Here is a 24,698-nt window from a genome sequence, read left to right on the forward strand (position 1 = left end):
CTTTTTAAGCTGTTAGTCTCCACTCCATGCGTTACGTTGCCAATCCATCGGGTATGCATGTTACATATGCCGCGCAACAGAGTAAGCCATGCGCATATATTTTAAGTACTTAATATAAAAATAAATATTTTTTCATTTTTTCCAATTCATGGCAAATTATACGATCTAAACCCGGTATTCATAATGAGAAATGGTTTGATCGCAGAGATATCTTACAAAAGCAAGTTTACAAACAAACTTGGCTGAATGTGGTACGCGAGAATAAACTTAAAATTAATTTTTGAATTTAATTACTAAATAGAGATGAGATCTTCCGTTATCAAATTGGATTGAATATTATAGTTTTAAGAGAAATAAATACATTGCGGGGATTAGAATTTTGAGTTTGAGATAAAAGTTTAAAATATTATTTTTTAATATTATTATTATTTTAAAATTTAAAAACGTTGAATAAAGATTTAAAAAAATTAAATTATTTATTATATTTTACGTGAAAATTTGAGAAAATTATATTGATGATGGAATAAAATTTTTGTATTTCATTTTACTTTCAAATCAGTCCTTTTAAATAATATGTACTTGCCAAAGGCCAACGGCCTGATGGCATGAAGCCCCACCTCCAAAAGTGAGGTCTGGGGTTCGATCCCCTCCCCAAATCCCTATATCAAAAAAAAAAAAATAATAATATGTACCGAACATGTGCAGTTACTTTTTTTTTATTTTTATTTTTTGGTATTGAAATATCTAATTTAATCGAGTAAGTTGGTCTCATTCAATTAAAAAGTTAGAAAACTTTATATAGATTCTGACAAAAATATTTTAAAAGTACCATGTGAATTCGTTGGCCCTTAAACCACGTGAAACTTAAATGATTAAAAATGCATATTAATTTATGAGTAATATTATATATAGTTGTACAAGTGTCAAGCAGTTATTTAAAAAAAATAGAATCTATTATTGAAAGATTAATTTTTTTAATGAAATTTCGTATTTATTTATTTATTTTTAAATAATTGTGTGATATTTATATATTTATTATTATAACTAGTATTTCTCTTAATTTATATAGATAATTGTAAAAATTAATTAATTAATTAATTTAAAAAAAAAAAAAGAGAGAGAGAAGAGAGAGAGAAGAAGGAAAAATAAGTTTACGTTATTCAGGATTTTTCTTCTACACTAAAAAATTCTCAAACAATAAGTAGTATTTAAAAACGTTTTGATAATCGATTTGGATACATTGACATTTTTATTCATAAAATTACAATTAGAAGTACGTACGGTTCTGCTTCTAAAACCCCTCGTTTCCGTTCAAAGCTAAAACCCTAGCCCGCTTTCTCTCTGGCCCTGTGCAACCCCCAGAATCGATCGATATGGCGAATGCAGAGTTTTTCCAAACGGATTGCGAGTCGATTTTGTCACAAATTAAGCACCAAGAGAAGCAGATGAGACTCAAAAGAAGGTCAGTTTTTTTTTTCTTTTTAATATCCTTTTTGGCATTTAAATTTCCTTTTCCTTTTATATATGATTGTGCTTGTTAAGAATGAGTTTCTTTTATAATTTTGTTCCGGATTGTCCGCGATCAAAAAATTTCCTTTTTTATTATGTTTGTATTCGTGAAAATGAGAAGTTATGTTTTCCTCCACAAAGGAAAAAATAATTAAATCGAAGGCACTTTGCAAATGTATCGGTTCTTCTGATTGAAGTTTACTTTTCCAGCATTACTCCAAGGACTTTGAGTAATAATGTGAATTTGAACGAGTCAGGGACCTGGGTTCATTGTGTCTTATTCGAATAATTGTCTACAATTGATTAGTCTGCTGCTTTCTCTTTAGTTTGTGCATATGCCATTGTTTGTTGGGACATGATATTGCATGTATGAGCTTATCAAGCCAAATTTTATCATATGAAATTGATGCAGATGGTTGATGGGGCTTCCTACATCCAAATCTAGAAGAAAGCGTTTTGAAGAACCTGAGTTTTTGAAACAGAGGTGAGTGCGACAATTTTATATCTTATAACTCTGTCTGTTTCTTTTGATTATTGGCTGAAGCCCATTTTTTACATCATTAGACTAATAGTTTTCATGTTGTCTCAACAGGACTTTACCCGAGTCTTTGCTTAGGGAAGATGATGTAAGTTTTCTGTGGTAGAAATCGTTTTTATACTTAATGGGTGTTCTTGATGGATAAATAAACTATGCATGTAGAGCATCATGGCATGGTGCGTTTAGAAATTGCCTTTATACATTGTTGGGTTTTCATTTTGAGGCAGTTGTTAAATAAATACTACGATCAGCCATATCTTATTATTGAGTCAGTTCAATAATGTGGTTGGTCATTATGATATCTTGCTTGTAAGGTTTCAGAGGCTTAATAATATGATTCTTCATTTTTGAGTCCCTGCCATCTGTCCAATTTTGCGTTTTACATTTTGGGATACACAATATTCCCTCCTGTTAGCTGATGATTTCCTTAATATCTTATTTTCAGATATTCTATGAGACCATAAGAATGCATATAGAAGAGGCCTTTGGAGCATGTAATGCTGAAGGATGGCACAGCGTAAATGAAGATCATATGGTATTGTCTGGCACGTGCAGTATAACAAGAAGAATTATGTCACACCTTGATGATTTGACCAATAAGGGGCTATATCTTGTTGCCATGATTCTTACAAGAGGCTCTTGTGAGTTTGAGAAAACTCGTTGGAAGATGAAGAAGGTAATTAAAGATCTTCTTCCAAAAGTTTTGGGAAGCAGAAATCACAGCCATCAAATTAGCATATGCAGACAGCTATCTCAACTTCTCAGTGACCCAAAAAATTTCCGAAAGAAAGGTGTGACATTTTTTATGTCTAGATCCCAATCCCATCATGCTGCTGTGAAAAAGGTGCTATCTGGACTAAAAGACTTGCCTTGCGAGATCCTGATTGTAATGTACAGGAAGCTTAAAGGTTCCCAAGCAGGCATGCCTCAATTATTGCCTCGCAGACATGGATGGGGTCGAGATTATTTAATTAAACAAGTGAGGAAATATAGCGAAAGGATGCTTTCAGAACTTGGTGAAGGGGATGAATTACAAGAGCCACTAGCCAAAGCAATGTCAGTACCTGGCTTGCTGCTAAAGCTAACACCAGGTTTTCAAAATTCGTCTGTGACGGAGTTTTACCCATTCTCTTCAGAAGTAGAAAGCCTGCAGAATGAGATAGCAAAGGCTATTTTGTTACTGAAAACAAAGGTTAGGTTACCAGTGCTTAAAAACTTGCAACTTTTATTAGACCCGAATGCCAAAGTATCAAATCGGTGTTTACGGACAGCAATTAGGAAAATGTTGACTGAATATCTCTTTGAGTGCAGTGAAATGGATGCCATTCCAAAGTCTATATTGGAAACTCTTGCTATTATCAATAGTAATTCTCAAAGTACACTGCTTGAATGCTTTAGTAAGGAGAAAGTTGAAGAAGAAGTAGAATGTATATTGAGTGTGAGTGCTCTGACAAAGCAGATTGTGTTGGATTTGCTACCTGACCATGACTTTGATCGAGAATTTACCGATGCATATATGGAGGAATTAGAAGAAAGTGATGATGGTAATGATGATGACGATGATGGCTGGCTCCTGGAAGATAGAAGCTGTCAGAATAGTAGGTCTCGCTGTACTGATTCAGTTGATGAAGTAGAAAGTACTGGAGAGTCAATACCATTCAATGTCAAGCCACCTACCTCTACGACCAACAAGAGCATCCCTTCCTCCCCATTTACCCCCCAAAAAGACTTAAATGGTGGTTCTGTTGAGGGACTTGAACCTAACGATACTAGTGGAATAGATTCTATCAATCCTAATAGAATCATTCCTTCCTCTTTATCCGGGAAATCAAGATTTCATAGCAGGATGGTTGACGTGGATATGATCCATGACAAAGTTGAAGGTATTGGCAGATCTTTCATGCCTACAGATAGCAATTATTTCTCCTCACCTGTTTCAGCAAACCAAAGGTGCGAGAGATGTGAACCTGAATGCAATTCGGGAATAGCTCCAGCAAACACTCCACTTTTCATCTCTTCAAACTTTTCATGTGGGGAACAAACAGCTAATAATGACAAGCAAAGTAAATGTAAGAACCAATACCTTGCCATCCAAGAAATTTGTGATGAAACTAGTATGGTTGCCTACAACCTCATTGGTCATTTGCTGGAGAAGCTAGCACAAACAGAAGGCTTAGATTTGGACTGGAGAGACCATTTGTATTTACAAGGTGATAATTCTATGGAAGAAGATTCTCTAGGTATCGGAAGTATAATCTTTTTCCCTTCTTTTCAATTGAGCTATGTGATTAACAAGAACAATCCTCAAGGGGGGACGAATGTTCATCATGATATTTATTTTTTTTCTATTATTATTTATATAACATATTGCAAATTTGCAATTACATGCAAGAGATTATTTCTCTGTATGTTATCTGCTTTTTTTTTTTAAAGGATAAAATTGTGACCCAGCCTGCTGTGGTTGTTGATCCAAGAATTGAAATACAAACATCTAAAAAAAATTTTATGGTATGGATGATATAGGTTGTGGATCTTGCAGGCCTGTTAGATTTCAATTCAAGTTTAGAACTTACTGTGGCGGAGTATTTTATGGACAAGGGATCTGAACAAACATTAGAAAAGCCAAAAAGATTAAAAATTAAAGTGGACGTGTAAGAAAAAATAAGGATTTCACCATAATAGGTGTTATATGTATATCAGAAGTACATTCTTGTACATGCTTAAAAGTTGAAGGTGTTCAATGGATGGATTTAAACCAATAATGTCATGCTATATCAGAAGAAAGGCTGAAATGGTCTCTTGATCTTGCGTGGTTCCAAGTTGCCAGCTAATGTTTATTATCTCTTTCCTTTTCCTATTCTAATATGCTTAAAAGGAAAATATTTGATGATGTTTCCCATTTACATTTGCAGTGGGAAAGGAAGAGCAGAATTTATCTGAGGCATATGATGGAGGTTCAGTTGTTGTCCGAGTAGTTGAAGAGCAAATACCTTCCTTTCCTAAGAGGTATTGTTACTCATCCATTAAGATCTGCTTAAGGCTGGATTGGTGTGACACTGTGACCTAGATGAATAAGTGCAATTCTGCGCCCAACAGAAGTAAAACATACATTTTTTATAATATATATAAATAGTTCTAATGGAAAGATTCATAATTTATAATTTAAGTTAAACTCTTATTACCCAATTTTACTTACAAGTAATATATAATTTAAGAATTTCATATAACAAATTAGTACTTTGAACAGTATATTTTTCAAAAGATTGAAAGAACATGATTTGGGCTTTCCTTAAAAGCATAAGAAAGCATGCCTCATGCATGCATCGGTGAATGCACTTTCACTTAGGGTATCAAAACCACTTTACTCTTGGAACTCTATGTTATGCTCTTTAAGATTGCCTAGATGTGCTTTTAACAACACCAGGTAGGATGTTTATTCTTTCACTCTCGAGTTAGTGTTGATGCCGTTAATCATTAATATCTAATTTTAACTGTCTTGTTGCAAGTCTGATAATTAGGCTTGATTCAAGTCAAGCATTCTGTTAATGGAGTGGAAGTGTTTATTCTACATTTCTGGCTGAGCTAACTTAAAACATTGAAAGGATTTGTTAGATTACTTTGTGGAGTCTTTAAAGAAAATTATGAAAAATAAAAATACAATTGGAATCATTCTCATATGTAGGAGTAACCTTTTTGTTCTACGAGTGCAGTGGAATAGAGAAAGTGAAGAAATTATTGGGCTTATGGTAGCATTCTTTGAGGCTTTGGTGGTCATTTTCAGAGGTCCTGACTGTAGTTTGGAATGCTTTTGCATTCTTTTACCAGCTTGCCCATCCCTTCTGAGTTCTGACATAGAGGTGAGTGTGCTGTTTGTGATCCTTCAAAGCATTGACATCAATAGAGTTCAGTTGTGGCAGTGTGACATGACTGTTGCCCTTAATACAGGTGACGTTCTACATCTCATGGGTTTTGAGCTTTATCTCACTTGAATGGAAATCCAAATGAAGAAACCCAGATTTGAATATTGCGGACATTTGAGATAGCAGTGTTCCTACGGTTGCCCAGAACTGGTGTAGGAGTCTTTCTGAAAATTGGGTAACCGCAATAGCGCAGATGATGTAGTTTGAATATGCTTTTCGTCTGTAGGTAATTAGGGATGTTGTCGGTAAGTCTTTTAAAATCATCATCATTTTAAAAGTCTGATTGCCTGATGGCATTCGATCTGATTTTACAAATGAAAAAGCTGGTTTGGAACCCCCCACCCCTTATGTTAAAAAAAAAAAAAAAAAAAAAAAATCATCATTTCCTCATTTCCTAGTATATCATTATTTGATCGAAGAACTATTTGTTAGATGATGATTAAAAAAATTTACTGAGTATCATTATCATGTTTAAAGAAGTAATTAAAGAAGAAATTGATGGTTAAATGTTCGTGTTTAGATTGAATTAATTTACGTTTTTCATTCCGTGTTTGCATGTGGGATTTTCGTGTTGTTGGTTTCATAAAATCATATCAAGAACTGTTTTGCATTAGCTGTATCTTGTTTGTTAAATCAAATCAATTATATTTTCTTTTTATTTTTTAATACTGTGATAAAATATATTGTGAGACGAAATATTTTTGGGGAAAAGACGAGAATTAAGCTGGTTTACAACCCCGGCAATATTTAACTCTTAACTTAAATGGTTGGGTATTACAAACTAGGTAATATTATATATATATATATATATATGATCACTCATGGGCATGCTTGTCGTACATACAATTTTTAAAAAATTAAAAAGTATCCAATCAACATTTCGTCAGTGATATATTGACAAATTACAAATGCTTAAAATGAAAAGAACTAGATTTTATTAAAAAAAATCAACTTCATTAAAGTTATAAAATTAAAAATAGGCAAAAATCAAAAGAGTTTCGCAACATAGTTACTTTTGCATATTCATTATGTATTCTATTAATGTGATTGGTTAAAATAGTTATTTTATATTTAAAAAAATAATACAATTAATCATATTAATAGAATGTATAAAAAATATATAAAAGTGACTTTATATATAATTTTTTAAATCAAAATAAGATAATAAAAAAGATAATTTTTTTAAATAATAATAATATTAAGCTTTTTATCTCCACAAAGCTAATTATACTCCTTTTTACATTTTTTTTTTTTTTAAGTTCTAACATTTTTTTCTTTTTAATTTCATAAGTTTGGTTATTGTGTATAAAAAAAGCTGAATGTTTATATATGGCACGTGTCTGTATGCTATTAGACACTTGCCACACAAATAACTTTATTTAATGAATTAAGAGAATTGGGACCGATAAAAAAAAAAAAAAAAAAAAAAAAAAAAAAAAAAAAAAAAAAAATTTGATCAAATTCTAGGGACATTACAGTAATTTTCCTAGTATTTTTAGATTCCCGTTGGTTTAAGCTGAGAGTTCGTAAGTAACCCAAAGATAGGATTGCAGAACTAATTGAGGCTCGAGTTCGAATCGCAAAATCGGATCGGATCGGATCGCTTGGTTTGTGGGTTAGACAGATGGGTAAGTTGAAGAGCCTGACATGTTAAAAGACTGCAAATTCAAACTGGAGCCACCCTAAAAATAACTAATGGCCAACATTTCATTATTTCACTATATGATACATATAGCTGAGATCTTAGCCTCATTAGTTTGGACAGCCCATTTATCACAATGACCCACAAAAGCAAGGACTTTTACAAATGACTTCACACAGAGAGAGAGAGAGAGAGAGAGAGAGAGAGAGAGAGAGAGAGAGAGAGAGAGAGAGAGAGAGCGCTTCATCTCAAGCGCCACATTGCAATTGCATTACTTGCCCGCGTCATTTTCCCAAACATTGTCCCAACCACCACTTGGAGCTGCCTTTGCTCCTTCAATGTAGTTCTGGTTTGCGTGGGGATTGTGAGGTCCAGGAAGTGGAAGTCCATTGGCGCCCGGTGGCTGAACCATCTTGTGCTTGCTTCTAATGCCCAGAATCCTCAACACAAATCTAGCTAGCTCTCCGTACAATAAACCAGAGCGATCAAAAAGCTGCAACAAAAGCCCATGTTACACGAGACATATAATGCTTTGATGGTGCTAATCATACTCGGCTGTCAAATTAACATTTAGACAACTTACATTCCGAGGATATCATACATAATGAAACTTTCTAGTACTTTTTAGGTTGAAAGGCACTGTCACAAATATCAGTCGAAGAGGCTACAGTAGCTTAAATGGATTATCTTCTGGATCAGTCTTTTGAATCATAAATGCAATTGAAGAAATGTCTTCTCCTGAAGTCATATCAAGTGGTGCTTACTATATATATATATATATATATAGATAGTGGAAAGGATCACCTTGAACACGTTGCATCTCTCCCTTTTCAATATATATAGATAACGCATGCTTGTTGAGAAAAGAAAAGAAAAGAAAAGTGGTGCTTACTAAAGACTTATATTCTGCTAAGTAGAGCTATTACTCAAAAACTTGGAACATCCCAGAAGCTGCGCTAAAAGTTCAACTCAAATATTAATGATGACCATAAATTGATACAAACGTCAGGGGTCAGTGCGCAGAAGCTATCACATATTTGCCCAGTGCTAACTAATATGAACAAGATGGGAGGTGGTTTTACTTTATTTCCATAAAAAAATGCCATAAAGAAAAAGAAAAAAATGGATTCCGATTCTACCAGAATTCACACACTATATGGCCAAATGAAAGGAAACAGGATGGAGAAAACACCTGAAGCATTGCAGTCATAAACATATGAAAGGCCTGTGTATTCTGGTCTATGAGAATCGAGATCCTACCAAAAAAGTTTACCACACCCTGCATCTGCAACAAAAGAAAGTCCAAGAATAAGTAACAGCATAACCGAAATATTCTCACCCAAAAATGAAAAATGAAGGGAAAAAAGAGTATATTACAACAATCATGGGCTAGTATAACTCCTCACAATGTTCAGCACAAAAATGATATTCATATAAGGTTGATTAATCATTGAAAGCAACAACATAAACAAATAAGAAATCAATTAACAAAGAAGCTAGACACATCTGAAGCAATCCATTAACATCATGGTCATAACTAAATGCCCTTTTCTAGCATAATAAGTAAAATGGCAGATAGAAAAATGTGAACATATGGAGGCAATTTTATATTTGTCCGACATATTGAGTTACCAACTTGAAATGATTTTGAGTACTAATCATCTGGAGAGGTTTTAAGAAACCTTTTATCTGGTATAGTCATCTGAAAAATGCCCTTTTTCTTTTCCTTTTTTTTTTTTTTGGGGGGGGGGGGGGGGGGGGGGGGGGGGGGGGGTAAGATTGAAGATGGTAAGATTTGAATTTTAAGATTCATCATAACTCCATCTAAATACCTAGGCCATTGGCCAAACCCAAGGGCAAGTCTGTCAGACTTCATATATAAGGAAAAAAATTACCTATAGGTACTATGTGCGCAAGGTGCTTGTCATCCTACATATAGAAAGAATTAAACTAGACAAGTATATGCCTTACCACCCGAAGAGCTGAAATCCAAAACCCTGGAGGAGATGGAGGAGCACCATATGGATTATTTGGATCTTCAACGCCATTAGGACCACCCATACCCATTCCATAACCACCCATACCCATTCCATAACCACCCACGGAGCCTCCAAAACCACTATTATACATCCCACCTCCATACATGCCGGAAGATCCATAAAGCCCTCCATAACCTCCTCTATTCATGTTGTTACCGTACATACCTCCACCATACAATCCCCCTGCACCATATGATCCTGAGCCATACATTCCAGAACCATAGCTAGAGTTGTAGCCCACATTAGAGCCATAACCTGTAGATTTGGGGGCAATTTTCAAAAGATCCAAAAACAACCATAAAAAGGGGAGGGAAAAAGAAAAGGAAAAATATTTCCATTAGAGATCAGTAAGTACCTCCATAGTTGCTAGTTCCATAACTCTGCTCCCAAGGCCTCGTGGGAACAGGCCTGCTAAGGGCGTTCCTGTTAATAGCAGCATTCTGACCAGAAGTAGAAACTATTTCTCCTGGTTTTGCAGTTCCTGAAGCCTCAACTACATCACTCGTGCTACCCGCTGACGGGGGTTTAAATGGTGCAGGGCCAGTTGAGCCACCTGCTCGTTCCCAGGGTTTTGGTGGAGGGCTATTAGCTGCAAAATGTAATAACATGACTTAATTTTCAAAAGTGTTGCTATTATTGAAAGAAAGGGTTGACTGATGACCTCATCTTAACCAAGCAAAGCGTTCAAAAAAAAAAAAAAAAAAAAAGGTAAAAAGACCACAACATATTTCCAAGTACCATCTTAGCATTCAACAATAACCTACACGTCAGAGCATTGATATAAGTAGGAAAACACTTCCAGGGAAGTAAAGCATCATGTCTTCCAAGCAATTTCAACAGATATTCAAATAGACAGTCAACTCAGGTTTAGTAATATACGATTCAAACATTTATCACAGAATATATAGTTTATATTACTGCATAATAGAAAATTGAGTAAAACCGCTACCTTATTAACAGTACCTCATGCAACTATACCCCAACCTCTTACAAGACAACTTATATCGTTTCACTCCAGTATTGATAAGGCAAATAATATAAAGGCCTCACAGGAGGACCAACACCACAATCTGACCATAGAGAAATCACCCCACAATGTATATGCTCCTCTGCTCTAATATCTTGTAAATTCTAGAAGGAATCACTCATAACCGAATGTACAGGTGGACCAATAGTTGAGAGGAATGTACTATATAAATAGCTCACTGTATTGCTCTGTAAAAGTGTGGAAAACAAATACAAAAATACTTTTTGAGTAAGACGATTCTTTTAGACTTTTTTTTCAAGCATTTGGTATACTCTGATATCCTTTTCAACAAGTATAAGCCCAAACCAGAATTCACAGATGCATGAATCGAAAGACCAGCCAACCTAAAAGTCCAACAAAATTCTTATATTTACGCATGTGCGTGCGTGGCGTAATGCTACAAACCACTTTCATTCCACTATATGAAATGTGACACTTTCATCACCCTGGATCCTCTATTTTCTTTCAAGAAAAACTCAATGATTGATGGACAATGCCACATCATCAAAGTGGGATGAAAGTTTTTACTTGTCAAACAAAAATAAATAAAAGAAGTCAGATGAAAGTGTGCTATATAGAGTTTTTGAAGTGTATTTTTCTGCACAGAGGTTTCATTCCGCGTGGGAAAGATTTTGTAAGAAAAAGATTTACCTTGGAAACAAGCGGAGCAATAAAACTACTCGCAGGACGTAGTCAGATGTACGCACATCGATATCAAATCGAATCAAACAAACTGAAACAAATCTTTTTTTTTATAAGGAAAAAAACTGAATCAAATCTTTTGGCTCTGGAAAGAACAAAACAATCGAATCAGAAGATTTATTCTTTAGAGAATACGGAAAGCCGAAACCCGATTGTTCAAAATTCTGATTACTTTCGATTTCCATAATTCTCTCGGCGACCAGATAGCCTGACTCCAAACCGAAAGTTTTGGAGAAAAATAACTAAAATTCAGCTAATTGAAAGTTAAATCCAATATCAGCATAACGCATCGGAACCCCCAGAGTAATCAATCACTAATCCAAAAAAAAAAACGTTACGAATACAAAAACCAATAAATTGAATATGAGAGAGAGAAGAATTAGAGGACTTTACGAACCGGACGGTGGGCGATTGGAGTCCATGGGGATTGCAGAGAAGCGGCATAAAGAGAAAACGGGCGTAGGTTTTTGCTGTGTCTTTCCTTCTACTCACCCAAAGGTCTTTCTTATCGTCGGTACCCGACAATACATGTAGGTTGTTGTTTTGGACGAAACTGTATCTGAAACGTCCATTGTTTTGGCCCCCATCCATTTCATATAAAGATTGCGCTTTCGAAGACACTCACACCTATGCATAAGGAGTAATATTAGGGGTAAAAAAAAATAGGAGGAGTTATTTTACAATTACGCTTTAATCCTACGCTTCTATTTAGTTAATATGTAATTTTTTTATTTAAATATATATATTTTAAGTATTAAGATATAAAGATAAAAATGATAAATTACTTAGTTAGATGAATGTATGTGGTGTAAGAATATTCACAATAACTTGAGTTTCATCCGATTGTGTAAAAGGAAATCTAAAATAAAATTTGTTACCGTAACAAATTACACGTAGCGGGTACTGCTCATCCTGTAAACATTTTTTTATTATTTATATTTCATTTACTCTTTCCTTTTTTCTTTTTTCTTTTATCATATAAAAAAATTCTTTTTATTGTTCATCATTTGAAACACCTCTATTTCATTTTCTTCTAAAAAAAAATTTTATCCAATTTTTTTATATTTTGATTATATTTTTAATTGGCTTATATATTTTTATTTTGTGTGTATAGGACTAAATTATATTACATAGTATATAAAAATGTATGGAATTTTTAAATTTATTGGTAGAAGGAAAATATTTAAAAAGAATAAAAAAAAATATTATTTAAATGGTATGGTAAAAAAATAGATAAGCTGACGTATAATATATTGTAAAATTAGTATGTAAAATAGAAAAAATAAGATTGATAATATATTTTAAAAGATTAGATAAAGGCAACATTGTGAATGCTTGCTTCCATTTAAAATTTCTCTTGTAAAAAAGTGAATCGTGTAAACATTAAAAAAAAGGGTAAGTTTTTCACATATTTTTTTTACAAAAGGTCTGCAACGGGCCGCTACTATATATTATTATTCATAAATAAATACATAAATTACCCACACTTGTTCTTATTTTCTTTTTTCTCTCTCACTTTGAAGTTTCTCCAAGGTTGAAAGATTAATCCAGATACTTAGGATTCTTGTTGGAGTTTTAGGATTTAAAGTAGAAAAAAATAAATAAATGCAAGAAATTGGTCCTATAATATTCACTTGTCATCGATGTGAATTTTTTTTAATACTCAATGAATATTATAGAACTCAATTATTGTCTCTATATTTGAAATAAAATCATTTTTATTTTACTTGAAATGTATAATATCTATTTGATATAAAATATGGGATGTTTCGGGCGCTATATTTTTAAAAGCGTAATATTAGAAAATATCAAAACATTCCATATTTTTAAGGATCGGACTACTCTGCCATCTAAGTAGACCATTCTTTATATTCACTATATTTTTTTTTGTACTTATCTTTTCACATTTTCTAATAGATTTAAATATTTAAAAAAATAAAAAAATATACCAATACACTTAAAATTAATTTCTTAATTATTAAGTAAATAAAAATAAAATAAAATTTGATCAGCAATCAACTAAGGCGGTCAAATGGAGACGACATACAAGCTTTTCACTATTTTTAATCAGTGGAAAGGGAGGATCTCTTGTATTGGATGATCCTAGTCCGTCATTCTCTAGGCCTTGACATTGTATTAATCCAAAACAGAAAAAAGGAAGGTTATGACTCATGAAAGATTAGAAAGAAGAAATATGGAAATTTCGAGAAATTAGAGCCCTTTAATGCTATTCTTAGGTAAAAATACTTAACCCAAAGTAAATATTTTATATGTAATTAATTGACCTACAGTGCTACACATTCGTTTCACTTGAGCAATCATATCTTTAGAACATCAAAAGAAAAATCACCAAAAAAAGAGATGGACATAAATGAAGTTAAAATCCATTGTCATTGTGTTAACATCGCCCCGTTTGGATAGTGAGATAATATAAGATAAGTTAAGATAGTTTGTAAATAATAATGAAATTGTTGAGTTAAGATAAGATGTGATGGTTTTTAAAAAATTTATATGTTTGAATTAATAAGTGAAATGAGATGAGATAGTTTGTGAATAATAATAAGATTGTTGAATTGAGATGAGATAATACAATTTTTAAAAATTATGTCTATAAATTAAGAAGTGAGATGATATGAGATGATTTTAAATTAAAAAGTAATTTTAAAATACAAGTTTGAATAAAAGAGTGTCTACGTACGAGTTGAGGTTATCTCATCTCGTAGTAATGGTCATGTCCTCTCACACATCTAAAGAATACATCCACGCACAACATAATTTCATTCATATGAGATCAAAATACCTGCTGAACTGCTAACAAGTCAAATGTTTTTTCTTCCTCATGTCCTAAAACACAAAATCAACAGCTCCAAGCCATCTAATTCTCATGTAAAACATATACAGACTGGGATTAGATCTCTGCAGAGAAGTATACTGTATACCTGCACACTCCTAAAGCTACAACCTTTATTGCAAATTCTACCATATACAGACCTATATATAAGAAGATACATGGGCAACCCCCAATATACAACAGACCTATATATAAGAAGATACATGGGCAACCCCCAATATACAAGACCTCTATCGTTACATTTCAGACTAGGAGTTTCTTTGAAATATGGCAACAAATTTAACCCACGGTGATGCCCCATCTCATGATTGGCAGTGCAAGAGATGTAAGGAAAAAAGCACTAACTTCTATGAGACATCGGGCTCATTTCTACAGAATGCCTCCTACCTTCTCAGAAATCCATGCATGTGAACTAGAACCACCCGTCGGAGCGTGGAGAGATTGATCAAAATACTACAAAATCCAGACTACTCAAATACCACTCACCGAGTTGACTATTATCCTCATACTATGATCCTCTATTCAAGTAACAGTTGCTACTGCCAGAGCTGCTTATAGTAAAAGGCACATCACGAACTAGGAACTTCACACTACGTGTGCCGATATCATCCAAAATCTCAAGACACTCCTGAAGATCTGAATCGCTCTCTAGCATCACCCATTCCTCTTCATCATCTAAATACTTTAGCTGGAATGTCCCGTTTTGTAACTTGAACCTCTTTGCAACTTCTTCATACAGTTGGAAAAACCCAGCTGAAGGCTCAAACTTGAACCGGATTGTATCTTCTCTATAAGTAGCTTTCACAGTAATTTTGGAGCCACCATCAACACAGCTTGTTTTGACTTTAGAATGCTTCTGCTCCTCAAAGCTCTGAGAGCCTGATGAACTACCATGCATCACTGAACCAGCACCGTCTGATGAGTCTGTCAAACTTGAAGAAGTAAGCTGGTTATGTTCAACAATCCCAGCAGTCCCACCAACTCCAGTATGCATTTCGTTGGCAGCAGCCAAGGAGATGGAACTTCGAGGCACAAAGTGGAAATCAGAATCTACTAATTTCAAGCTACCCCTTTTCAGACCCCATTTTTCATCTCTATCCACAACATAAGAGCCCAAGGTGGCATTTTCTGAAGAAGTCAGAGGAGCAGTTTCAAGGCTAGCCAGCTGGCATGATACAGCATCTATTGCAGCTATGTTTGAATCTTCACTACAATCAATCCAAGAGGCACTGGGTTTATCAAGTTCACCTTCACAAGCATTTATAGGGAGCTCACTTGAGGGCCCTACTTGGTTTCCCATAGAACAGTCATCCACTTCGGGCTTGATTAGAGAACTCACACCAGGTGTTGAAGGTACTGAAACTGCATTTTGGGTAGCTGGCATGGCATTTTTGCCACACATATCTGTGTCATGGAAGAGGAGACCTTTCTGTGAATCAGATTCCTGGGCTGTGGAGCCTGATGCAACAAATTCCCCAGTGGTTGGGTCAAACTTCAATCCTCCCTCCACCCCCTGAACAGAATCAAGTACAGTCTGTATTTTCCTTAATGAACGGTTCACCTTATTTATCTTACGGGAGGGCCATCTTGAAATTCCATGTTGTCTGCATATTCTTTTGAGAGTAGTGGGGCAAACTACACACACAAAGAACAAAGAACCAATGTAAATCAAAGTCATACAGAAATGAAGCACACATAGTTATATTTAACATTAAAAACATGTTTGTTCATGAAATGGCAACAGTAGGGCCTCTACAAATGTTTTTTCTTTCCTTTTTTTTTTTGGGTTGGGGGGGGGGGGGGGCGCGGGAGGGGGGGCGTTAGTGGGTTCTATAAAAGGTTATTACTATAACTCTTGGTCTTTCAGATTGTTACCCAAGCTCTGAAGTTAACATTACTAACCAAATCCTAATAAGAGTTGTCCACGTGAACTTTTCAATTCTAAACAATAGAGACTACTGTTATAGCATTGTTATAACAACATAATGAGCACTAAATAAACTTCTCCAATGCTGGGACTAACTAGATGTTAGCGGGCATTAGGAAATGATAAGAGAAATCCTAAAAGGTCACAACTTTATGCATGACATCACCCCCCCCCCCCCCCCCCCCCAAACAAAAAAAAAAAAAAAAAACACAAACAAAACACAATCTACCCTAATTTTCAATAATATACAAGAAATATACATACATGGAAAATTAGTTTTTTCTTCTTCTTTTTTTCTTTTTTTTTTTTTAAAAAAGAAAACCATATCTATTTTATTGCCTGTCTTTCTGAAATTTTAAATCCTCGCTTTAATTTGATGATTACTAAAGCTTAATAACTCAGGATAACTGGATCAGTCTTTAGGAAATGTCCACACATGGATAACAGATCTCACCGCCTATGCTTTTTGCAGCATCCTTAAGACTCCCAGAGAAGTATTGCTGAAGAACATTTAAGCTCACATTTTTCTCTGCTGTATTTCTCTTTTTCTCCTGCCTTCTTGATCCACTTCTCGCCTGCAAGATGTACAAGAAACAGTTAAAAAAAGGATCCCACAAGCTCTTCAAAATCATGCACAAAGAAAACCCAGACTACTTGCTAGAAGTAAGAATAGACGTTTTGTAGTAGGAATCAAATTCTTTCCACGACAAACATGTCATAGATAGCTATTATACTCCAATTCTTACATTTTGCTTTTCTTTCTATCAATAATAAATGCTAGATAGATATGCATCATTGAATATGAAAAAGGCAAAACAGAAACCAACAAAAACATTAACTATATCTACCCAGCATAAGCTCTTGAAAAAAGCTGAGTCACCTTATCAAATACACTTTGAGCTCAGGCCAGGTTTTTGTACAATAGTAACAGATGGTGTATTTGATATATAACCCTGAAGCACCCTCATAATTAATAGTATTCAACCTATATCCGAAATATGTGAGGTCTAATATATTACTCATGTATGCGAAAAAAACTCATCCCCAGTTCTAACAGTCACATAAATCAGACACCTAACCCGCTTTATAGCACGGTGTCAAAATTTTATGTGCTAATTATAATGAAACAAAAAAAGAGTTTTGTTCCCCTTTTTTTTAATGTCTAGCAATATCAACAGATGCCATGAAGCATGTCAAGAGGAGGAAAAACATGATGCAGGAATCAAAGGAAGTCAAACCCATAAGACCAGATAGATCATTGAAAATTAGCATAGAAAGCCGAGTTTTAACAAGCTGCTAATATTTTCCCAAGAACAGAACTACAAGACGGTGATAAGTGGCCCAAAAGATGGAGGGGTTTGTTAAACTACTTTTACCTTCAAGTGCATAGTTGCTCAAAAGAAAAAACAGAAACTAATTTTTTCCCTTAATTTTCATGTGTTATAGAATGTCAAGTGTCCCATGTTTCCATCTATATCATATATAATAAAATCCCAGACCACTCAATTCTTACTTCAATACTTCTTGTTCGTGGTCAAGCAATACTTTCTCCTCAATATTTCCACATTAGTTTAAAAGATGAAAGGAACACAAGGCAAGACAAGGAGACAGCTCTCCATATTAAAGCGTCCAAACAAGAACTGATAGAGACAGGAAACACTGAGTGGCATGGTCGAATGCAGTTAATTACTATCTCACAGTTCCCTGATATAAATGAGGAAGATTATGTGCCATGAGTGGTCTTTAAGAATAATTTGATTAGAGTTGGGATGAAAAATACATTATCCAGTTTTACTACATCCCCTACCGCATTCTAGAGTAATCAAGATACTTTTGTTTTCATCATATTCCACATAACATGACAATTTACACCCAATGAAAAGCAAATCAGCCATTCATGTACTCACCACAGTTTAATCCCCTACCTGGTTCTCTCCTGTTTTAAGTTTCTTTCCCTAAAGTATCTATTGAGGTTTCCAAATCAACCTTTTACATGAAGTGAGCATCTAAATCATTGAAGCATCCAGCCCAGGGTCAAACAAATATAGAACCATCCAGTGCTGGGCTTTTCGAAAGTGTTGCAAAACAAAGCTGAACCTACCGAGCTGTACAAAGCTTAGCCCATTTCAGATATGTTTACATCCTAATTGCAGCGGTGCTACAGCTATATTACATATAAGGTAGATCCTAGTGAGTGTAGAATATGTTTGGCTTTCAATTGACTATCTAGAATGACTGCAGCAAGCACGTAACAAATATCCCTCCACTTTTTTATCATTCATCAACCAAGTAAAGCAGGGGAAACCACATTCCCCAGGCAATTTCAACCAGAAAGATATAATCTAACATCATTGCAATGATGTAGGAGCCATACTTCCTTAGACAAATTAATGCTTCTAAGTTATGCACCAAACTATCCATTAAACAAACCATGCTCCTTCCATTTTTCAGAGTAACACAAAGAAGAAGAAGAAGAAGAAGAAGGATATCTTACGAACAGTACTTGTTCATGAGGACTATCTGCCTCAATTCCATCATTACTTGCATCAGATACTTTCTGACGTATCTTCTCAGGTAATTTCTCGGTTGAATTCACATCACTATCTGATGACATTTCTTGAGAGTTTCTTTTAGTCATCGGTGTAAACTTCTGGACTGCTCCCATCTGACATGCAACATTAGAGCTTTCTGCGCCAGCTAATTCCGTATCAGAAACTGTCCTCAAACTCTTACATATTCTCTGCATGGTACCTGAGAGGTTGTTTAACAAGAGTTGCTGCTCCAAACTACCCTTCATGCTGACAGGGAGAAAGAACTCCAGTATATAATCAGCATCACCAGTGTAGGTGCTCCTTAGCCTGATCGAGACTGCTGCATTCAACCCAAACTTGCGTGCATGATGGACAAGTGGATACTCACTTATGTCATAAGTCTTCACATCAGGAAAGAAGAAGGGATGATTGGATTGAAGTGCTTTCCCAGCTATACCTTGCCCTTCATCAAGATGATGTTCCAAACATGCATGTACAAAACCTTCCATCATTCGATCATTAACATAGCAAGCTGTCTCCTCAATGCAAAGTATATATTTCTCATTAGAATTTGTTTTACCCTCTCTTACCCGCACTCCTGTAATTTCTTTACCAGCTCTCTCAGTGTAGCAGCAAGGAATCCATGTCAGAGCTAGTGGCAATCTATGTGCATGACATACAGCACGTAAGACATCAATTATCTCTGCTAAGGCAGCTCTTTGGTTCACCGACAGACACTGCAAAGAGCATATTAACTTGATAAGCATGCAGAATTGACCAGGGGAAAAGGGGAGGGGGCCAGTGTCATCAACAGTACCTGAGGATGAAGTCGAGGAGGTGCAGCAGTTGATAAATTCACAGCCTGCAAGGGACCATGGTAAGAATAGATCTTATAATAATATTGGTAAACCTTTTCAATCTGATGCAAATTCATACAAAAGATACTTCTTAAAGAAGAAAAAATTCATTCAAAATATACAAGATCATGTAGTTTGTAGTACATTATTGGAACTGCATCCACTCAGGCAAAACAAAAAAACTGTCCCCTCAAGTAACACTGAGCTGCATCATCCCATCCACTCCTAACATTGATCCACCAGCTCATCCTATTTGAACCTCTAACTACAGCACATATCCACAATCACCGTGAATAGGCCCAATCCTCCCTTCAATTGAGAACACATCACCCTTAGTCCCCCAAATAAAAATGTTCAGAGAATCAGATGTATCCCCATCCACAAGAAGACCTCTATTTAACTTTTCTAGTCTATTTGCAGAGGCAAATTAAGAAGAGAAAAATAATAGGGCATAAACTTACATAACATGCACAAAATAAGATGTGTGTTTGGTTCCTCAACTCCTCTCAACTCATCTCATCTAATCATTACAACTTTCCCAACTTCCAACACAAAATATAATAAACAATTCAACTTTTTCAAATCCCAAAATAATAATAATATTAAAAAAAATATATAATATTTTATTCAATTTTCAATTTTCAATTTTCAATTACTTGAGTGAGCTGAACTCAGCTCAGTGCAGTTTACATTATAAACTTCTTCTAGTAACCAAACAACTAGCTGATAGACATCGAGGTGAGCTGAACTTGGCTTTATACTGTACCTAGATGTAACCCTGACAAATGGCAGGATTCTTGACTCAGTAGTTGACGATGGCTGCTTTATTCATGAAATAAAAATAAAAAAAAGACGATGGCTGCTATTTAATTCGGATGATGCCATTGCTTCCAAGGCCGTTGGGGATTGCAGTGCACTTGAATCACTAGTTTTTTGCTGTACATGGTGTGGTCCAAATGAGAATATTTTGGTCAAAGCTTGTCAGATTCAACAGTATAAAATAATAGTAGGACCCATTTCTTTTACAACTTTCCATAAATATATCTAAACTCATCTTAACATCCAAACAAACTCATCTTAAGTGGACCTCACCAAATTCATTCAACCATCTCAACTCACTATTATTTATAAAGAACTTAGTTCAACTTAACTCAGCTCAGCATCCAAACGCATATATCTTCTACCCAACAAGTATGTCATGGGGAAGCACGCAACTTACAACCAAAACTGTTACAATGAGGTCAACTCAACACCTACCAGTACAACTCATGGATATTTTCCAAAGCCATAAATCAAAACCCTTTCTAAAGCAGCGATTACTTAATATTAATCCAGAAAATACTATATGGTTTTTCCTTTCTGCTGCTGTTTTAACTTATATCATAGCAGAAAAGAATTTAAATCAAGAACAAGCATATCTTGATTCTCACAAATTAAAAGTGGTTAGGTGCTTACTTACCCTTATACGTATTCAACTCAAGGATACTTGGAAAAGGACATTTTTAGAAAATAAATAAATAAATAAAGGAATCCCAACAAATGGAAAAGGGAGGCCAACCTTGAGCGCATTGCAAACAATTTCCATCTCTTTGTCAAAATTGGGCTTCTCTTTGGTAGTGACAAGTTCCAACACAGCACAGCAGGACATCGCAGGAGAATCAAAAACTGGCAAGGCAATAGATCCACGGACTTCATGGTTAGCTGCATGATCGACTCTCAGGTACTCAATCTTATTGTAATAACTGACGTTCGAAGTCCATTCTGGAACCTTGGAAATAAACACACGACCAGGAAGCCCAAGGAAAGAATCAGATCCCCTTTCTGCTGAAAACGTAAACAACCTTGAAACTTCACGATACCCTGCAAGCATTTGATCAAGCAAATAGGGTTGCTCACTGGTGCTTAAGACATAATGATCACCGAGCCTCATGGGAACCCAAACTTGTGCCAAAATGCCCCCACCGGATGATTCTTTGAACAGAGACAACGCCCTGAGCATCTTCTCATCAACTGACAAACTAAATGGCCTAGGAATAATATAATTTTCTATATTCAATATATTATTTTGTTGAAAAGAACGGGTATTTTGTGCAGCTGCTACGTCATTTGTGTCGTTGGAATCCATTGAGAAGCCATACCGGGTGTCCATCTGTTGAAACATCATTTTATCTCCAGAATTGAAAGAATTCTCGATAGGATTGAAATTTCCATGACTTTCGTTCACCGGAAATGCACCGGTGTTCTGTTCTGTGAAATTCAAAGCATCCAATGATGCACCATGAGGCATTGACGCAGACGATGACAATCCAAAAGAGGGGAAAATCTGATCGGCTGCTCCAGGGCTGTTGCACCACCCAGCGTATGTATCAAAATTCATGAGTTCCGTGAAGTTTTCCTCCGAATTAAGGTTCCTTGTTCCATCAAATGAAAGCAAATTCTCCATCTGAACTTTTGAAGATGCCCAAAATCCAGTCCCTTTTTCTTTAGAAAAAAGGGGGTAATCCATCTTAAGATCAAAACGAAATTTGAAACTGAAGTTAGGATCCTAGAGACCTATAAATTGACAGTGGCTAGAAAAGTCTTCATTTCCCCTTTATCTTTCCTCGCCGCTACGCCCAAGACCCTCAAAGCTCCTCATGGATTTGTCTTTCGCGGTGAAACACTCGAAACCATCCAAACAAGTGCTCAATTTTCCTGTCAAAAACAAACTTTTCCCAGTTCAAACATACAAAACCTGCACTGCCCGCGATTAAAAAAAAAAAAAACACCCTTCTCGGCAAATAACTACAAAATTTACCGCAACATTAAATTAGTGAAGTTGAACATATTTAATTTTCTATAAAAGCAATATAAATATACCATATAAAAAATTGAGAGTCTGAACTTAATAAGATTCTGATAGAATTCACCTCTACCACCAACCGCCACAAACTGGTGCAGTAAAAGGCCACAGTTCCCAATCAGCAGTAATCCACAAAACTCATTTTCAGATTCATCCCGTAGTGCATAGATGTAAGTCTGTGGGTGAGCAGAAAATGACAAAATTAACCAAAAGTTGTCGAAAATCAGACTGGAACTCAGGTAGAGATGAATGGAACATGAAATTCAAGGCCAAATTCAAATTTCCCAGATAAAAAATAAAAAAAATCCGACGAAAGCGCCCACCTAAGCATCTCAAACTTGACGATTTCGTGTCTCGGAGTTTTCAAAGCTCGCTCAGCTTTCAGCAAAAGTCCAAGAACCATAGAGAGAGGGTGGGTGCGTTGCGTCCGTGCGTGTGTGGTTTGTAAGGGCTACTATAAAGGGAAACCCTAAGGAGTGGGGATTACGGCTTTTGTACGGTTGTCGCAGAGAACCAACCGGCTTACTAAAAAAGGAATGTTAACGTTGTTGCGTCAGCCTGTGCCTGGGAGCTAAATACTATGGGGACTTGACCCGTTAATTAAAAGAGTGCTGTCTGTGTGGGATCCGGAGTTTGTACCGATAACTTTGCGCAGAGATTCGGACCAAGAAAACGAAAGGGGTCTGACCGTCTGAGTGTTAAGCTTACACTGTACTTGGCCTTTCTGTCCTGGTAAAGCAACCCCCCTCCCTCCCCCCTACCCCCAAAAAACTAAAACAAAAAACCCGAAATGTGTTGTGACTCCCGATATCGTCCTCCGAACCCGATATTTGATAAGGAAAGACACAGATGGAAATTGTCTATGTTGTCTGTTTCTTCGATATTCTTATTTCTCACCTTACATTTCTTCCTTTTCCAATACCTTCCGGCCCAAGAACGAGGAGGGAAAGGAGAACAAATACATGGTGAAGAGCAATCTTCTTTCCTTTTTCCTTCTGGTTTTGTGAAAAAATAGACAAGGGAATAGTAGCCATGGCTTTGATCAAATGCAATTATAATTTTTTAAAAGGACCCAAAAGCATATAATCTGATGTTTTTAGCGCAATTTGAAGCTCAAGAGTCAAAAAATTGAAGTCATGGTATTATTAATCTCTGTACAAAACAAGGAAAATGTATCAAGAACGTACTGAGTGGCCAGAAAGGATCGAAAGTCATGCTTTGTCCATTGTTGTGATGTTTTGTGTTGACAGATCAGGAATAAACAAAGTCAAATGAAGGGACATATAGCCCCATGGGAATCCTGATAAATGGCTCGTCAAGTCTCGATTCACTCCAAGGGTTGGAGAGGAACGAAGGGGAGGCCTAATGAACTTGCGTCAAAATTAAGTACTTGTTTGCTAACATCTTACTCTCAACTTTTCAAAATTTTCTTTGCATGCGTCTCTAAAAATAAATAAATCATTTTTAATTTTTAATTTTTAATTTTTTATCTAATTATTATAATTTTTTCAAACTTTTAAATAAAACATAAAAATTAATATAATTTTTTTAAATTTCAAAACAAAAATAATATTATAAAAATACTTTAACTTTATAATTTATCATTCAATTATTTTTCTTTCATTTCTCAAAATCTAATTAAAGATCTTAACCTAAACTATTAATTACGAGTTATAAATTATTTTACTATTATTTACAAAATTTTAATATCATCTCATTACTCAAACATATCCTAAATTCAATAACTTCATGCGGAAGATTTCAACAATAGGTCAAAAAAAAAAAAAAAGATCTCGGGCCATACAAACTAAAGAAAAGACCATAGAAAAAGTGATTTTGTAATGGAGTTATTATATTATTAAGCCGATATGTAAAATATATCATTCATGTTTCACATTACTTAAATTATAATATTTGATTTGTAAAATTTAAAATTTATATTTCAAATCAAATCATGTCATATAAGTACTTTATATGTATATTCTACGTATTCGGCTTAAGAATACAATTTTTCTTTATAATCAATTGGTGGATCGGTTTAATGCAGTTAATTCATTTTTTCCCCCTTTTGAATTGAGTTGTTATTAATTTATTATTATGTTTAGTGGGAAATTTTCTTTTTGTTCTTTATGTAGCAAAAAAATACCACTTTTTTTTTTATTTTTTTTTATTTTGAGGGCAATGGTGTTTTATTTGGTAGAAAATGGATGAAAAATCAGAGGAAAAAAAAGAACAATATTACGTATAGTCTTTATTTAGAGATTACAATATAGGTATAGATAATTTTATCTTTAAAATTTTTTAAAATTACTA

General features: G+C 34.9%; 3 protein-coding genes across 9 annotated transcripts; 1 reads left to right on the top strand and 2 right to left on the bottom strand.

Annotated features, from left to right (window-relative positions):
• Nucleotides 1-1,215: 1,215 nt before the first annotated feature.
• Nucleotides 1,216-6,586, top strand: LOC122276048. Of its 2 annotated transcripts, none has more exons than XM_043085490.1 (7): nt 1,216-1,462; nt 1,922-1,993; nt 2,102-2,135; nt 2,493-4,257; nt 4,960-5,053; nt 5,758-5,904; nt 5,993-6,586. In XM_043085490.1, the coding sequence occupies exons 1-6, from the start codon at nt 1,374-1,376 to the stop codon at nt 5,795-5,797; spliced, it is 2,094 nt and encodes a 697-aa protein (XP_042941424.1). In that variant the 5' UTR covers nt 1,216-1,373; the 3' UTR covers nt 5,798-5,904; nt 5,993-6,586. The 2 variants fall into 2 exon arrangements, with proteins under 2 accessions (XP_042941424.1, XP_042941415.1); XM_043085481.1 differs by having other exon boundaries at nt 1,219-1,462; nt 2,493-4,287.
• Nucleotides 6,587-7,650: 1,064 nt separating this feature from the next.
• On the bottom strand, nt 7,651-11,953 carry LOC122276060 (peroxisomal membrane protein 13-like). 2 transcript variants are annotated; one of them, XR_006228750.1, is made up of 6 exons: nt 11,775-11,953; nt 10,004-10,237; nt 9,581-9,903; nt 8,802-8,894; nt 7,820-8,102; nt 7,651-7,786 (listed from the first exon to the last, which is right to left on the bottom strand). XR_006228750.1 is itself a non-coding variant. In XM_043085501.1 (5 exons), exons 1-5 carry the CDS (start codon nt 11,797-11,799, stop codon nt 7,881-7,883), a joined length of 897 nt encoding a protein of 298 aa, XP_042941435.1. In that variant the 5' UTR covers nt 11,800-11,953; the 3' UTR covers nt 7,651-7,880. The 2 variants fall into 2 exon arrangements, 1 of the variants encoding a protein (XP_042941435.1); XM_043085501.1 differs by having other exon boundaries at nt 7,651-8,102.
• Nucleotides 11,954-14,125: 2,172 nt separating this feature from the next.
• On the bottom strand, nt 14,126-23,726 carry LOC122276068 (protein NLP9). 5 transcript variants are annotated; one of them, XM_043085543.1, is made up of 7 exons: nt 23,573-23,726; nt 22,453-22,561; nt 21,102-22,237; nt 19,504-19,548; nt 18,650-19,423; nt 16,610-16,730; nt 14,126-15,863 (listed from the first exon to the last, which is right to left on the bottom strand). In XM_043085543.1, the coding sequence occupies exons 3-7, from the start codon at nt 22,047-22,049 to the stop codon at nt 14,737-14,739; spliced, it is 3,015 nt and encodes a 1,004-aa protein (XP_042941477.1). In that variant the 5' UTR covers nt 22,050-22,237; nt 22,453-22,561; nt 23,573-23,726; the 3' UTR covers nt 14,126-14,736. The 5 variants fall into 5 exon arrangements, with proteins under 5 accessions (XP_042941477.1, XP_042941469.1, XP_042941452.1 ...); XM_043085535.1 differs by lacking the exon at nt 23,573-23,726 and adding an exon at nt 23,283-23,506; XM_043085518.1 differs by lacking the exon at nt 23,573-23,726 and adding an exon at nt 22,709-23,506.
• Nucleotides 23,727-24,698: the final 972 nt, after the last annotated feature.

The sequence above is a fragment of the Carya illinoinensis genome, chromosome 1, assembly GCF_018687715.1.
Source record: "Carya illinoinensis cultivar Pawnee chromosome 1, C.illinoinensisPawnee_v1, whole genome shotgun sequence".
In the NCBI taxonomy this organism is placed as follows: domain Eukaryota; kingdom Viridiplantae; phylum Streptophyta; class Magnoliopsida; order Fagales; family Juglandaceae; genus Carya; species Carya illinoinensis.